Source organism: Alternaria dauci, chromosome 3 (assembly GCF_042100115.1).
Source record: "Alternaria dauci strain A2016 chromosome 3, whole genome shotgun sequence".
NCBI classification, from domain to species: Eukaryota; Fungi; Ascomycota; class Dothideomycetes; order Pleosporales; family Pleosporaceae; genus Alternaria; species Alternaria dauci.
This window is the reverse complement of record NC_091274.1, coordinates 1,459,438-1,476,175: the sequence shown is the minus strand read 5'-3', so window position 1 is coordinate 1,476,175 and position 16,738 is coordinate 1,459,438. Positions and strand designations below refer to the sequence as shown.

Sequence of the window (16,738 nt, the reverse complement as noted above, 5' to 3'; positions counted from 1 at the left end):
CATGTTGTTGGACGTGGCCCCGCGTGCAATTTGATATCGTTTATGACGGAGGATACATGTCGCAGTTTTTCATGTTTTTGCTCTGGTCTGGGGTTCCTCTACGTTTCGTATCTCTCGTTAGCGAGCTCTTCCAGCATGGGCATGGGCATTGCATAGCGGTCTGTTGTAGCTCATCATGTGTTGTTGTTGTTGTTGTTTGCCTGTTCGGTTTCAAATTGTATGGCATGCAGGGCGGGCGGAATGGCAACCATGACTCGAGACGGACACATGGGCCAGAATATGCAGGGAACCTTTTGTGCAGGCACGCTTGGGCCAGGTGCTCCACTTGAAAGCTTGACAGGCTTTGAGTCGAGTGACTGCATGGTTGGCGTCTGCGCAGTGCCCTTCCAAACATGCCCCGCTTGCCCCTCCCCGCCCACTTCGCCCGTGAGCAACGAGCACCTGCCCGATTCATCTCAGCCTGTAGACCGCGAATAAGCGCCACAGCCACTCGTAGAAGCCTCTTCTGTCACCCACGAAGCTTGTCCACGTCTCCCTCACCCAGACTCGTCGCAACGCCTGTCCGCTGCGACCGTTACACGCCACAACGCATACCCAACGCCGCCTGGCCCTATCTGTATCACCCACCCAACAACATGGCACACCTCGACCCCTACTTCAAGCAGGTGGATGAGCTGCAGAGCACCTTCATCGAGAGGCTGAGGGAGGCGGTTGCCATCCCCAGCATCAGCTCCGAGGACCAGAGGCGGCCTGATGTCGTCAAGGTACGCAAAGATTTACAGGGCATGTACGCCTTGCCCTGTGTCCCAGCTAACCCAGCACATAGATGGGCCACTGGCTAGCCGACCAGATCAAGGCGCTTGGTGGTACCGTTGAGCTCCGCGAGCTCGGAAAGCAGCCTGGTCGCGAGCACCTCGACCTCCCACCCTGCCTGCTCGGACGCTACGGAGACGACCCGAAGAAGCTCAACGTCCTCGTTTATGGTCACTACGATGTACAGCCTGCCAACAAATCCGACGGATGGGCGACCGACCCCTTCACCCTCACCATCGACGACAAGGACCGCATGTACGGACGCGGTAGCACCGACGACAAGGGCCCAGTGCTTGGCTGGCTGAATGCCATCGAGGCACATCAGAAGGCGGGCGTAGAGCTGCCAGTAAACCTAGTCATGTGCTTCGAGGGCATGGAAGAGAACGGATCAGAGGGTCTAGACGACACCATCCGCGCCGAGGCCAAGAAATTCTTCAAGGACGTAGATGTCGTTTGTATCTCGGACAACTACTGGCTAGGAACCGAGAAGCCATGCTTGACATACGGTGTTCGTGGGTGCAATTACTACCAAATTGAGGTCTCTGGCCCTGGTCAAGATCTGCACTCTGGTGTCTACGGTGGCATGACACACGAGCCCATGACCGACTTGGTTCGCATCATGAACTCGCTCGTCGACCCAGACGGCAAGATCCTCATCAAGGGCGTCGACGATCTCGTCGCTCCGCTTACCGAGCAGGAAGCTGCGCTCTACCCACCTATCGCCTTCACCATGGACGGTCTGCGGGAGTCGCTGGGTGGTCAAGTCACGATCCACGACAACAAGGAGGACGCGCTCAAATCCAAGATGCGATACCCGTCGCTGTCACTCCACGGCATCGAGGGTGCTTTCTACTCCGAGGGCGCAAAGACTGTCATCCCTGCAAAGGTCATTGGAAAGTTCTCCATCCGCACAGTGCCAAACATGGAGATCGACCCAGTCACCAAGTTGGTCGAGAAGCACGTCAACGACGAGTTTGCCAAGCTCAAGTCCAAGAACAAGATGAAGTTCAGCGTGGTGCACTGCGGTAAGTGGTGGGTAGAAGATCCCAACCACCCCAACTACACTGCTGCTGCCAAGGCCGTCGAGCGTGTCTTTGGTGTAAAGCCAGACATGACCCGAGAGGGTGGTAGCATCCCTGTCACTCTGACCTTCCAGGAGGAGCTTGGCAAGAATGTCCTATTGCTGCCAATGGGCAGCTCGACTGACGCCGCCCACTCGATAAATGAGAAGCTAGACAAGAGGAACTACATTGAGGGAACAAAACTACTGGGGGCATACCTGCATTACGTTGCAGGAGAGATGAAGCGCGAGTAGATGTCGCTCGCCCCGAGTAATACTATCAGTCGCCTAGTCCTTGCAGATTCATGAAACTGTTAGATCTCGAAAAGAAGCGTATACCCATCCAGCAGCATACTTTTTCCGTGACCGCAGCCTGATCAAGAGGCCGATACATGACTGATACTGTGATGGACCTTGTCTTACTACGGTAACCTGCATACTCCGACCATTCTTGCAGTATCTGCATCTTGACAATGTTATGCGTGGAGTCTTGGGTTGGGTGATGGGATCCCGCCCAGCTTTGACCACCTGGCGCGGAACAACTAAAAAAGTTCGGCATCGCTCCACCCAGCGACGGCCAGCACCGTGCCAACGCGTGCACCTCAAGCAGCACACCAAACCCCAACCCCAATTCCACAATGTCAACATGTAAATCCCTCCTCCGAGCATGTCCATCGCAACGGACTACGGCTCCCTCGCTCCTTCCCCTCACGCAATGTCGTTTCGAATCCACAACCCGGCGACACCGAAAACTGCTCGCACTCCCCGAAGCACCATCCTACACACCAGACCGCTCGGCTCCCACACTGGTCTTCAATCCCCCGTCTTCGGCGCCAAACGTCTACCACACACCGCTCAAGTTTCTGCCCAAGGAAGATAAGAGAAGGCAGTTATACGCTGCCGCTCAACAACATGCAACGAAACTGGCGCACACACGGCAATCCTCTCACATCGCCGCACCCGGCACACCGCTCAACACGGATAGCCTCCTTCCCCCGCGCCCTTCGGCGTCCCTACCGCCGCCCGTTCGAAAGCCATACGAGAAGACGTATCATCTCAACGAGAACGATATGGCTGAGATTCGGAGGCTGAGGCGTGAGGACCCGGATACATGGACGCGGGTGAAGCTGGCGGAGAAGTTTGGTTGCAGTCAGTTCTTTGTGGGCATGATTGCTAAAAACGAGGCCAAGGCGGAGAGGGTAAATAAGGAGCATGAGGCGGCAAGGAGGAAGTGGGGACCCAGGAGACGAGAGGCTAGGGAGGATCGGGGGAGGAGGAAGGCGCTTTGGGGGAGAGACGCTTAGGCGATGATACATGCGGTTCTTTGTCGTTGGATATGTGCGGGCCTCTACACCAGCCATCGATCGCAGCCGCACTCTCATGCCTTGTTGGCCACGGTGACCTTGGGTCTGGGTCACGAGGGCACATACACATTGTGGATATGGCATACAATACGTGTAAACAATATAGCGGAACGTTCATGTTTTGATGCATCACGTAAATCACCAGCCTTCTCGTCAGCAACCATGTATTCATTACCGCCGTTGCTCGGCTTGCTCCAATGGGTATCATGTCAAGACTCCGCAAACGCCAGACTCCTCCATACCGAAGATACATCCATATCTACCCTCCACCCCCCTTCTCCACCTCGATTGCCTTCCCAACCCTGAAAGCAAAACCCTCGCCATCTCTCACGCCCACGCCCACCTTCCAGCACTCAAATCGGCCCCGACTGACTGCCTCCCAGCGCTGCATTCTCTCTTTCTCGGCCTCTTCAACACTAATTGCAGAAGCAAACTTGGGTACGTCTACGCGACGGACTGCTAATCGCGTGACTGATGTTCCTTGAGGCCACGATACAGGTAATGCGGGTCTGTATGACGACGGCGTGGTAGATTGCGATGTAAGTACCATGCCGCAGGATAGTAGTTTTCTTAGCTTGGTGACGCGAGTTGTTAGTTGTGCGGATGCCGTTGCCAAAGTGTTTGACGACGTGGAGACGGAAGATGTGTCCGTGTTTCGTATCGACCAGACAAAGGCGTCGATATCTTCAAAGACAAGGGACTGGATACGGTGGTGCATACTCTTGTGCGGAGTCGTCTGGTTAAACAGGTAGTCTGGTAGTGAATCGAGAGTTGCTAGTAGGGAAGACCAGGACGTGGGGCAGAATATATGGAGTTGTTCGAGTGCGGCTTTGACCATGGTTTTGATATTGGGTCTTAGGTGTTCATCGATCTTCTGGTCTGTGGAGAGGAGGCGCGAGTTTACCAGTGACAGCATTATTTCTGCTAGTCGAGGGACACTGAAGTGGCGTAATGGGTCAAAAAGAACAATGGCTGCTCCTTGGCCGCCTACTGAAACGGAGCAGAAAGTCGGAGGGAGTATGGCATGGGCGATCATAAAGTAGAGGAGTGATGTTTTCCCGGCTCCAGAAGGGTGCTGTGTTGGTGGTAAGGAAATCATTTCGAGAATGGGAGAACCGGAGCCAAAAACGAGACGGTCAATCTCCGGGACATTAAAATGTGATGTTTGAGCGGCGTTTGTGCCAGTGCTACTGTTCAAAGTTAGCATCGATTCGTAGTTCCTCCCACCAATGAGATGGAAATCTAAAAACCTGGCCTTATAAGAAACAAGACATACACGTTACCATCACTTGTAACAAACTCTCGAAGAGATCTGAAAACCTGTTCCGACTTTAGTATACGTTATAGTCTGGGTTTGTTGTGTTGAGGTAATATACCGAGCTCAAATCCTCTTCCTGCACCTCCATTAACAACTTCTCCCCTAGCCTCTTCGCCCCATCACTGCTCATCTTGTTCTTCTCATCCAAAAAACCATCACGCTCTTTTGTCTCCTAGTCAATCGTACCCCGACTGCTTGATAGCCTTTTTTCAGCGCAATGGCGCCACCGGTTTCTACGATCCCCGTCTCCGAATTGGAAGCGTCAATCAATACTTTGCCGTCTGGCAAGCCACGGAATCCAAAAGTCGAATTGAGCGATTGTGCGCTGAAGGAACTGGTGCAGTACAAGTGTAATGTAGTGCTGTCGAAGAACAAGGCAGCGGCGGCTAATGTACTGTGTGAGCCGTTTGTTCACTTGCTGAGAAAGTGAGTGTTGAGCGACGTGGGATGCGCGAGGTCTTGGCGTCGTGATCAAGCTTAGAAAATCAGTCTAATGGGTTTGGACATATGGCTAATGACATTCCAGGTGTCTAGGAGGACTGCATGTTGAGACTACCGCATGGGAGGGGCGGAAGGCGAAGCAGGAAGGTGCATAGCTTGAAGGGTGAAATGAGGTCGCCAGAGTGGACATGGCATCATGCAACGTCACGCACGCAATGCCTGTTACTACAACACGTACATATCTTCATGTTCACGATTCCAGCTTAAGAGGATTGTCAACAGCTTTGGCAGAAAGAGATGCAATCGAGATCTGCAATCAATTGATGACGAAAAGATGTTGTGCTCGCCTCGGCCAGATTCTGTGCCAGCGCTGACTGCTCTAGTATAGTAGAGTCAGCAGACTATAGTACAACTTCTAACAAAGAAATATCGAATCAACGCCGCTTAAATGCCCGAAGCGTGCCTAAACCCCCAAGGGCCGAAATGCAGATACCCAAACGCCTCGCTATCGAATGCAGTAGTAGAACGACTTTTTCAAAACAAAGTTGCCGCCGTGTTCCAGGTGGTGCGAACTATGAAACGCCAGTCGCGGACTTTCTCCAGTACTTCTGATCGTAATTGACATGCACACCCTCCTCAAGGTTGACGTTCCGATGAGTCGTCGGCTGCCGTGTTGGAGCGTCTTGCGGAATATCCCAGTCGTCATCGTACTCGTCCCTTTGGGCTTGCCGCCGCTCTTCGTCCTTCTCTCGCTGGTTCTCCTCGTCGAGCAGGTCAGTCATGGCGGCTTGCCACAACTGGTCGCTCTCCTTCATGCGCCTGCTGCGCTTGCGCTTCCCGACGTTCTGTTTCTGGACGCCTGCCTTTTGTGCGGCCATGAGTTTCCTAAGGCTCTGTTCGGCGAGGATGCCCTCCTCGGTCGCCTTTTCTCGGATCTTGCGCGGATCATTTTCGCGTTTTGTAAAGACAGGTGTTGCTGTGTATGTGTGTTTTGATGGGAAGGCCGGGAAATGCTTTGGGATATATCGGCGCGTTTCTTTGTCCGCCTTGCCCGAAAGACCAGGACCCAGCAAGGACTCGGTGTCGGGCGGTGGAGCCTCTGGCGGCGCAGGAGGCGCAAAGTATGGTTGTAGTAGCGATGGCGGAACTTCACCTGTGTCCATGTGCGGTTCGAGGGAAGCAGAGCCGCGTAGGCCGGCAGATGTGAGGGCGTAGATCCAGTCGTGGGCTACGGTTTCGGTGCGGCGCGAGCTGACCATGGACGTCCGTACTTGGGCTAGAAAGTTGGTCATGTCTGTGACAGGTCAGTCCTGGAAAGTGCAGCGGGCTCCCATGGCCACTTTGTGTCGCAGGGTGAGGCCATACAGGAATCAACCAGCGCCCGGAACTCCTCCAACGCGTCCGGGCGCGCGCTCTCAAAGCCGACGCCTTTGCATTGTATCGCTATTGCGCGGCGCAATTGCTGGTCGAAAAAGTCTCTGCTCTCGCCAAAGGGATCGAGCTCGGCGTTGATGGGCTCGACGATGTGCTGGATGGGCTGCGTGTGGTGCAGCGCCCGAACGACGTGCCGCTTCTTTGGGTGTGGCTCTCCGTACGTCGGCGCGTTTTCCGCATCATGTGCTCTCTTCATGCCTGCGATGGCGCCCTCGCTGCTGGCGCTGGGAGAAAGTATGACGCCTGGCATATGCTGCTTGTTGTCGCGATTCCGGCTATGGGTAGAGGCGTGGCTGGACAATGTGCACGCGATGGTGGTGGTTTCGAGGACGACTTTATCGGTGGGTGAGAGCGCGAGCAGGAGTGAGAGGTCGCATCGGTTGCAGAGGACTGCCCGGACAATAGCAGCAGACGTAAAGGCGCGCGTTGTTTCGTATCCGATGGTATTGTCCCCTTTCACCCGCCTGCCTGCCGCTGTCTTTCAGTCGGGAGCTTCCAAGGCGCGGGCCGCTAAGACCGTCTTACGTCAGCAGCAGCCGTTGCTCTTCTCCCCGTCGAACCACCACCACTTCAGATAGCCACAGACGACGACTACCAGCTCCCGCAACCCGCATCTGCGCCCCAAAACTCTCCGCTCTCCCGAAACAGACTTCGCAATGGCCGTCAAACCCATCACCGGCGTATGTGATGCCATTGAGTGCTTTGGCCAGTAGTGGGCTGCATGCTAATGACTGCATTGCAGATGCTTCGACGACAGGTCGTGCTCGACCTCTCCGTCGCCATGGGTGCGTAGAAATCTGGCTGTGCATGTGCCATATTTTGGGAGCCTGGAGAGCTCAGTAGACGTGCGCGCATCACCTCTGGAGCTTGGCTAACAGCAATCGCAGGTCTCGGCGTCACTGCCGGCTACGGCTGGTGGTACGGTACGTGAATCCTCCATTAGCGATGCGACTGCGCTTCCCACTGTCAAATTCGCTCTCATTCCCGTACTTACTTTCAAAGGCTACCACGTCCCCGCCGTCCGTCACCGTGACGCTTTCTACCAGAAGCTAGAAGACGAGCGCGCGTCGGCTCTCGGCCAGAAATAAGCAGACACTCCTCGCGACCCGACCGACGTCTCCTTTGTACCGACAGGTCTTGAAAGCATAGAGTGGACGTTAGCTGGGGACCAAGTGTATCATAGGTGGGGTGGATCTCTCGACAGCAAGCCATATCAGACCATGTCAAACGACCCTGCGTATCCGTCTTCACATGTCATGTGCTCTGTGATTGTAGTGTGTCTGCACCTTTTCCCAGTGCTGCCGCAAGAAAGAGCTGCTTATTCGCGTCAGAATCTGTCTGCATGTGCTCGCATTGTTCTATGGAGCACTGCCACGCTGCGCGCTCAACACATGGGATTTCTAGGTTGGAGATACCCCTGGTCTACATACCTTCATAGTTTATGACGCCAGACGGTCCGCAGGACACTACGCCATGGTGCATATTCTAGGTCCGATGTTTCAAGCATTTCGACCTTACAACATGAGCCGCCCTAGTCATCACTAAATACATTTCTAACATCCAGATTACTCATGTGGTATCACTTGAGGCGGATGAAAAGGGGAAAAAACAAGCTGTGTACATGACCCATTAACCAAGGTGTTGGAGGCTCTAAGGAATATCTGACGAACGCGAAGAGAGCTAAGACCAAAGCTAAACTGTCGTTGCGTGGACACATAAGGTTTGTTACGCTGAAAATAAAGTTAATGCATCTCGTCAGCCTGCTTATCCCACGTGAAGCTCTCGTGCTGTGGAAGGTCATGCGGTCTTCCCCAACGTTCATATGGAGTTTTAAAAACAGCTGCTTGGTCGCAACGGACCGCCAACGATTCAAGAATCTTTTTCAGCATGGAAGGGACAGATATAGTAAAAACAAGATTGTTTACCTAGGAAGGAAACCATCACATCCTTTCCGCTTACGATTCTCGTAGCCGAGCAGCAGAATTTTATAGCCACATCTACCGCCATCATTTCACGGTAACGGCCGTGCGCGCTTGAGGGAACAAGGGAGAAGAACAAAAGTAGATGTTGGATCGCAATCGACAATCGATCATCAGGGCCAGCGCACGGACGGGTCGAGCAAAGTGCTCCTGCCTCGAAGTCTCACGTCATGAACCTCTATTCCGACGGCGAAGAATCTATATTGATTGTGATACGATTTGCTCCCACGGCAATCGATCATGTACACGAGACCCAGAGGAGATGTACCGCGAGGAGCGGTTTCAAGGCGATCCAGAAGATTCTGATGCATCGGCGAGGGTGGTTACAAGTCGTCTCACCAAGCTATCACGAAACGGTTGGTAGACTGTCATGACGCGTCAGGCCAATGACGGAGCAATCTGGGTCACTCGATGCGACGCGACACGCTGTCTGCTACTTGTTTCTTGGTGATCAAAGCAAAAAAGTCCGATGTTCAGTTGCAAAGGCATGCAAGACGAAGCAGCGGTGGGGGGGAGCAGAAACGTGTCAAACGCTACATGCTATTGGCCGGGAACCAGGCTTCACTCACACTGCACAGGTTCCCTGGCGATCATGCCCAATCCATGGCGCTGGCTGCAGGGAAGCGTCGCCGCCAAGGATCGACGCGAACCCAGAGACCCAATGCGCAGCGCCGTGGCAAGCGAGAGTCGCGCTGGAGAAGATGGCATATTTTGTGGTAGGGGGCTGAAGGAGCTGTTCTTGATGCGGAGAGGACAAGAAAAAGCAGCGTCAGGGATAAGAGGCAGAGTCGAGAGGCAAGGTGACTGCTTTGACAGCGGCGTGTTGGTTCGGAACGGGGTGGAGGGCCCATAGCATAGCGTCCGGCGCTTTAGCGCGAGATGTGGATGGCTAGGTAGTCCCTCACGATCCATTAGGGCAACGGGTGGCCGATCACCAGCGACCTGGCTTGAAGTTGAACAGTGGGTTGGGAGGCGGCGTCAGGTGGGTGTCCCCTTTGATAATTTGCAGTAATAACGGACTATGGGCACTTGTCTACTCTTCGAAATCTGTACGTCTGGCAGATGGCAGGACGGTGCAACAGCGCACAAGCAGAGCTGCCATGAAGGCGACAGGCGGTCTTGTATCTGGCTGGTGCCGTCCTGTCCTCGATGGGGATATTGGACGAAATGATTTGAGTGAAGGCGTTGGTGCCCTGATCACCGCCTGGCGCAGATGACAGCTAAAGAGGCTAGCGAGAGATAGTAGTGGAAAAAGCAGCCGTACCCTCGCTCATCGAATAGACGGCATGGCGCCATTCAAAGCCACAGGGCTCGACCAGACGTTAGGGATGAAACTCCGCAGTCGTCAAGACGCGCACCAGGCGCTGCATAGCAGAGCTGCCACAGTGATCAAACACCTGGCAAAGGCTAAGACGGTGAACTACAGCAAGATGAAAGCAACGCATAGGCCGGCAGGGCGGGGACAAGGCAAGACGACGAGCGCACATGGTTCGTCCTGCCACCAGAACTGCGGAAGATTTGGCGGGTCCCAGCCAAGCGCTAGCGCCATTCATTCGACGAACCTGTGATACCTGGCCGAGAGACGGGGGGCAGCCGGGCGCAACTGGCGCTCCCTTGGGGGCCGTCGCCGGCCAGGACAGTCGTCTCCAGACATGAATGCGGCTTGCAGCAAGCTCTTCCAGCAAAAGGTCGTCCTGCATCTGCCTCGGACAGCTGTTCCTGCCTTTTGGAGCATGACCACAGGCGGACCGGGGCAGGAGCGTTAGAGGGCCTACCATTTGCAGTTAGCGGATAGATCCCTGCAGTTGGACGAGGTAGGTGCGACGGGCGCGATTGCTGCACCTGGGCTGCGACGCACGCCCTCTTTCTGACTGCTCTTGCAATCTTCCTCGCTCACCCACCCACCCAAACACGTCTGGATTTGCATCTTCTGCATCTTCTGCATCTTCTGCATCTTCTTCCTCGCCATTCTAGCCATATCATTCCCTTTGACAGCTGCATCCCAGTCCCCCCATGGACACGTCGTCTTGAGAGCTGCAGCCGCGTACTTTAGGCGCCGTCGTTTGGGTCCACGGGTGCTGCGCTAACCTTGCGCCCTGTCCGCAACTGTCGATCAGTCTCGAGCCGCAGCTGGCGTCGTCCTCTCGAGCCTCCGCCTTTCACTCACCCAAGCCTCACTCCAGGTGAGCAGCTGTGGCCTTGCCTTTTCCCACGTCCTCCCTTCAGAGCCGCAGGCCCAGGCTCTCTTCCACGACACCCCGACACGCTTCTCTCTATCTCCCTGGTCGCTCGTATCTTCGCCAACGTCACTCCCCATTACCGCCGTCACTGCCCCATCTCGGGTCTCACCAAGTCATCTACTCGACACCAAACACCACGCCTCGACGCCGTAGTCGACCCGCCGCCCGCTGCATCACTGAAACCCTCGGCCTGCATGAGTGCTGCTGCTCACTGCACTTCCGCGGCACTGCACCGCTGCGTATACCCGTCGCACCTCGGCCAGCCTGCGACATAGCGCGCCTTTGATCGTTCGCGCGCCATCATGAACAACCCCAACATGCAACAGAATGGCATGCAACAGAACCGGGCCGCTGCGGGGCTCCACCACTTCATCCAGCACTATCGTCTCCAGCAGCAGCAGGGTAAGATTCCAAATGGCTGGCAGCAGGGCACACCGCCCGAAGAGCGCGGCCAGCTGGCCCTCCAGTTCTTCACCCAGTACCGCCTGCTGAAGCCTGAGATTGCCGAAGTCGAGTCCATGCGCGCCGCTCTCCAGTTTGAGACACAGACCTTTATGTCTTCGTCAACAAAGGACCAATACGTCTCCAACATCAAACAAAAGCTCATCGTCATGACGACAGCACGGCAGCAGCAACTGCAGCAACGCATGCAAGGCGGCGCACCCAACAACATGAACAACCCGATGAACGGTATGAACGGCATGAACCCCGCCCAGATGAACATGATGAATCAGATGGGTCAGCAAGGCGCCAGACAGGGAACCCCACAACAATTCAACCCGGCCTTCCCGAACGCCCAGCTCCAGCGGCCCATGCAGGTTTCGCCCGTTCCCATGACGCAAGGACAGTCTTCGATGGGTGTGAATGGTGCAAACCCCGCCAATATGTCCCAACCGGGTCAGAACAACCAGCAACCAAACATGCAGGCCAATCAGAACCAGCAGCAGAACCGTCAGGACCAAATGATCATCAACCAATTCGCAAAGAAGTTGATGGACACCTGTAAAGAGGAGGTTCGACTCAAGTTTGAAGCTGATATTCGAGCCTGGCCCGAGGACAAGAAGCAGCAGTTGATCGCCCAAGGCGTCAACCCCCTCTTCCTCCGCTTTCGACAACATGCCGACATGCTCTACCGAAGGGGCGCTCTCAACCAGCAGGGCGCTGCTCAGAATGCCGGCGCCATGCAGGGAGCTGCTCAGCAGAACCGGATGCAGAGCCAGCAGATGAACATGGGTCAGCGTCAACCTAACCAAGAGTTCGACTTCACCGAGATAGCAAATCGGCAGATGGAAGCCATGCGCAGCCAAGACCAAGGCACCACGGTGGTACCTGCAAGCAACAATCCGAACAATGGTGGTCAGATGGGTGGCTTCCCAGGCCAAAACTCGCAACAAAATCAACCTCAGAATGCCATGGCTCAACAGCGTCAGGCTGCCGAAGCCTTTCACCGCCAGCAGCAGGCGCAACAAGCGCAACAAGCACAAGCGCATGCACAAGCTCAGGCCCAGGCCCAGGCGCGGTTGGAACAACAACGGCAGCAACAGGCAGCTCAGGCACGCAACCAACAAAACCAGCTGCTACAAGGCCAAATCGGCGGACTGAATCTCCCCGGAGGTTCGCAACAAGCTAGCCCTGCTATGCCTATGCTCAACCGACCGATGCCTCCACCGGGACAATCAGGACCTCCCGGAACACCGCAACAGCAGCGGCCTCCCCAAGCCCATGTGCCGATCATGACGCCTCAGCCTGGTCAAGCCGATCCCAATTTGTCCGAGCTTATGCGTCAAGCGCAACAAAGAGCTGCTGCCGTCCAAGCGGCCAACCAGCAACCGCTGACTGACCAGGTTCGCATGAACATGATGCCAGCCGACCTCGACCCAAATGTGAAGCAGCAACTGCTCAAGGTTCCGGAGCCCCAGTTCCGTGTGATACTACAGAGCTACATGATGAACCTTCGTCGTAGCAATGGCATGCAAAACGGCACCTTTCCACCAGGTCAACCGAATACAGGCCAGCCCAACATGCCATTCAACCAACAGCAGCAGCTGCCACCTGGCATGACTGGTCAGATGCCTGGCGGTCCTAACATGCCCAATATGATTCGCCCTGGCATGAACCTTGGGCAGCTACAACCTGGAGGTGGGCCACAGCCTCCTATGGGAGTACAGCGTCCGCCAATGCCATCTCAGCAACAGCGTTTGCAGGCTGCTTCCAACTTGCTACGAGCCAACCCTGGCATCATACATGCTACTGACCCGAAACCATTCCCTCCGAATGTGTTGAACAATTCAATTCGGAACAGCCTTCCCCAGGATGTCAGAACGTGGCAGCAGCTGAAGCTATGGGCTAGCCAAAATCCCGCTCTGGTACCAGGTGTCGATAGTCAGAAGTTGCTCATGCTACAAGTGCTTCACTTCCAGGACCTAGTAAGACAATCCGGTGGTGTGACGGGTGTCCATCCTACACCGCAGCCTGGTCATGGGCTCGCTCCACCGGTGCAAGTCAACGCGAACCAAGGTCCTATTCGAACACCGCAGCAACAGAACATGCCGAACATGGCAGCCCTTCAGGTTACTCCGCAGGATTTGCAACAGTTCCGTGCAAGGATGGCAGGCTCGCCGCAAGCCAATCTACCAGACGACCAACTACGAGGTTTCATGATCTCACTGAGAATGAAAAATCTACAACAGCAGAGGCAGCAACAAGCGCAATCCGCAATGCTCAACCAACAAGCCCAACGCAATCAAGCGCAGCCGCCAGTCAACATGCCTATTCAACAGCATCAGCCCAACCGCCCACCGACGGTGCAACCCCCGACACAGGCGACACCGCAGCCAAAAGCAGCAGCCAGACCGCAACCACAATCGCAGCCCATGCAGTCGCAACCTTCCAACGCTGGGAACAAAGGCACGAAGCGACCAAATGAGGACGCTGCGGAGTCTGGCAATGATGCTACGCCACAAGCTACTGCCATGGCTTCTTCAAAGTCTCAGCCCGGATTCAACCTCACTCACGAGCAAGTGTCCAAACTGACCCCTGCTCAGCAGACGCAGTACAAGGCCCAGTTGCTGAAGGCACAGGACCCGTCGAACAACAAGATGCAGCAACAACGAGGCGGTGTGGTCAACCACGAAGAACTGCGGCAACGAATGGCAGATCCGACAAGGACGCGACAGTTCAAGCAGCTGATGGACGAAGTCGAGAAGAGCATTCCCGCTAGACAGCCCGTGCAGCTACCGCCGCAGATGCGAGTGCCTTTACAGCGATCACTGAAAGAACAGCTCAATCGGCTAAAGCAGGTGGACCAGGCTTTACGTATCTTCCACGCCTCATACGACTCCTCTGAGCCTGAGCAAGTTCTTCGTCAGATCATGGCGTCTCGTGTACTTTTATATCAGCAGTTCGACCAAGCTGACGGAACGCTACATCCACAAGTCACCTTGACTATTGATGAGTTTAAGAATCATATGGGTGCGACACTCAAATTCGTTGCTAAGATCATGGAAAAGGTCAAGCAGCAATCAGCTGCCGCGCAGCCGCAACCTCAGGGTGGTTCGAATGCCCCGCCCGCTCAACTTAATGCCGCAAATCTGAAAATCGTAGAACAACAAAACCGCAGCCAGAAGGCTCCTTCTGCCCCCACCACCGACCGACCACCGTTTGCCATCGGAGCTGACTCGGGCCACGGAGCAGCACACTACTTCGAGGGCGCGAGGCCAGTCACGAACCTCGTGTTACCCGAGAAGAAGCGCGCGAAGCTCGCAGGTAGTGAAACATCTACCCCAGGTGCTAGAGCGTCTCCTCGGATTGGTTCAGGCACAGGCAACTCCCCTGAGCTCAAGAGACAACCACCACCCAACGTGCCCCAGCGGCCGACTTTCCGATGCAACGACGTGACCTGCGAGTACTCCGTTCGGGGTTTTGACACCCAAGCCGAATTAGAAGCACACAGTCAGATACATGCCAAAGTCGAGAATCCAATGCAGTTTGCCCTGGACTCCATGGCCGAATACCTTGATATCGACCCGAAAACTGGCGAAGCGAGGGTCGACCAGAACGCCGCAAAACGTGCCTCGAAGCCTGTACCAGCTGCCCCACAGGCAGCTCAGCAAGCTGTCAAACCGGGGCAGACTCCTGGCGCTTCGCACAGTGCTGCCACTCCAGTTGGGCAACAAGCGACGGCGACGGCGATGGCGCGCGTGCCAACACAAACAGGCATCAAGGATTCACCATCTTCAAACCTGCTCAAGACACCCCAGGCAATGACAAAGGTTGCTACCCCCGGCTCAGGTGCTCGCGGCAAACCCACACCAGCCAGTATTCCCAAATCAGCACCGAAGGAGCAACAAGCGACGGCTCCAGAGCCTGTTACCAAGGAAGAAGAGCAGACGCCGCAACAACCAATGTTGCCAAGGTCTCTTCTTGACTACTCGTACGAAGACACCTTTGCGGCTCTCGATGCCAACGGGCCTTTTACCGTCATGGATCTCAAGGATGAAGACCACGCCTGGGCACTCCGTTCCCGACCCGCCTCGCCATCGGCTACACCCGAATCATCTAACAAAGACACGCCTTCTACACGACAATCGGATATCTCGGAGAATGACAATCTACTCATCAACATCGATCTCAAAGACGCCGACATGCCTGACGCATGGGCAATGACAATGACGGGCGATGCCCTTCCGATTGACCTGCAACTGTCAGAAGACTTGCAAAACCTTGGGGTTGTTCTTCCTCCCATGGACAGCGAAGACATGATGCTCTTCCCCGACTACGGCCCTGGAACTATGATGGACCTCGACATGCTCGAGAAGACCATGGACAGCATGGGCGGGACACTTGACCCATCCCTGCTTTGAGCCTAGTTCTTACTACCTCTTCCCGATATTGTTTCATTCGTTCTGCATCTACTTGCGATTATTCTTTTGCCCTCGGGCTTTGTTCATGTACCTGCCTTGTACTACGATTTCACTCGCTTTCTTGGCTTACATTGCGTCTCTTTTTGCATGGTGTTCGGAATTGATTACGGCCTATTACACATGTATCAAAGCTTAGTTGGTGATGTGGGCTCACGGCGCTATCTATGCTGCAATGGGAAAACTGGGGATATATACCGCATTTTTGAGGAGAGTCTCGTAACTGGTCTTGTATTTGGCATGGTTTGTGGATATTATACCCCGTCTTCCTGTCACTTCTGGTTTTTGTATTGCAGGGAAGGTAGTCTCAGGAATTTTATTGCGTGGTGAATTTTGCAATATACGTTCTCTACTGGATCATGGTATAGAATCAGGTGGTTTCACTGTGTGATGTAGGGCTGTGCAGTTCGGCTGATAAGGTGTGGATTGATTTGCATGTACAAATGGCAACTACAGTATCGGGCTTAATCCAGTAGTGATGTACTTGTTCGACTCATGACGATGCGGGGGGCTGTGACGTGATCCACACTAGGACAGGCACCGTTCCCACGGATCTTGTAGAAACATGTTGTCAGAGACTCGTCTGGATACACATGTACCACGGTACAACTAGCGAGTCTGCATCGTGGACGCGGGGCCTGTTGGACCCTTTCTCCGCGCATCGACCTCGGACACGATGCCGCCGAACACCTGGCACGGGTACCTATGACGGTCAGCGGACGAGGCCTAGATGACCAAATCGGCAAAGACCCCCCCCCCCCCCTTTTCCCACAATGGGAACCATGGTACCAACATGGATACCGCAATGTGAGGAATAATGCTTAATTCTGACATGGCATGATGCAAGGTGCGTGTCATGGATTTGCAGTTGGCAGCGCTTGTATCCATGGTACTGAACATTAGTGTTTCGGCGAAAAGATGGAGTAAGATTCGGATTCCCAACGAGAAATTATTACCTCTTTTGCCTCTCCCAGCATGATGCAGGTAAGATGTGCGGACAAGGCCGAGTATGATGTGAAGGTGAAAGAAGGAAAAAAAATCTACGGCGTTATGACGTTTGCGCGCCTCCGGAGCTCCCGCTTAGATTGCCCTACTCGGTGTGTTGGGTTATGATGGCGGTTATGCAGGGCAAGAGGCTGAGCAGGCGTGGCGAAGGCAGGAGCAGTTGCT

General features: G+C 54.8%; 4 protein-coding genes across 4 annotated transcripts; 3 read left to right on the top strand and 1 right to left on the bottom strand.

The window, feature by feature from the left end:
* Nucleotides 1-635: 635 nt before the first annotated feature.
* Nucleotides 636-2,128, top strand: ACET3X_004144 (uncharacterized protein; the record flags this gene model as incomplete). Its single annotated transcript, XM_069450317.1, has 2 exons — nt 636-764; nt 827-2,128. 2 exons carry the CDS (start codon nt 636-638, stop codon nt 2,126-2,128), a joined length of 1,431 nt encoding a protein of 476 aa, XP_069308122.1.
* Nucleotides 2,129-4,772: 2,644 nt separating this feature from the next.
* ACET3X_004143 (uncharacterized protein) lies at nt 4,773-5,151 on the top strand (the record flags this gene model as incomplete). The annotated part of the gene is made up of 2 exons (XM_069450316.1): nt 4,773-4,981; nt 5,082-5,151. The coding sequence occupies 2 exons, from the start codon at nt 4,773-4,775 to the stop codon at nt 5,149-5,151; spliced, it is 279 nt and encodes a 92-aa protein (XP_069308121.1).
* Nucleotides 5,152-5,568: 417 nt separating this feature from the next.
* Nucleotides 5,569-6,680, bottom strand: ACET3X_004142 (uncharacterized protein; the record flags this gene model as incomplete). Its single annotated transcript, XM_069450314.1, has 2 exons — nt 5,569-6,290; nt 6,362-6,680. 2 exons carry the CDS (start codon nt 6,678-6,680, stop codon nt 5,569-5,571), a joined length of 1,041 nt encoding a protein of 346 aa, XP_069308120.1.
* Nucleotides 6,681-10,951: 4,271 nt separating this feature from the next.
* ACET3X_004141 (uncharacterized protein) lies at nt 10,952-15,511 on the top strand (the record flags this gene model as incomplete). The annotated part of the gene is made up of 2 exons (XM_069450313.1): nt 10,952-14,201; nt 14,253-15,511. 2 exons carry the CDS (start codon nt 10,952-10,954, stop codon nt 15,509-15,511), a joined length of 4,509 nt encoding a protein of 1,502 aa, XP_069308119.1.
* Nucleotides 15,512-16,738: the final 1,227 nt, after the last annotated feature.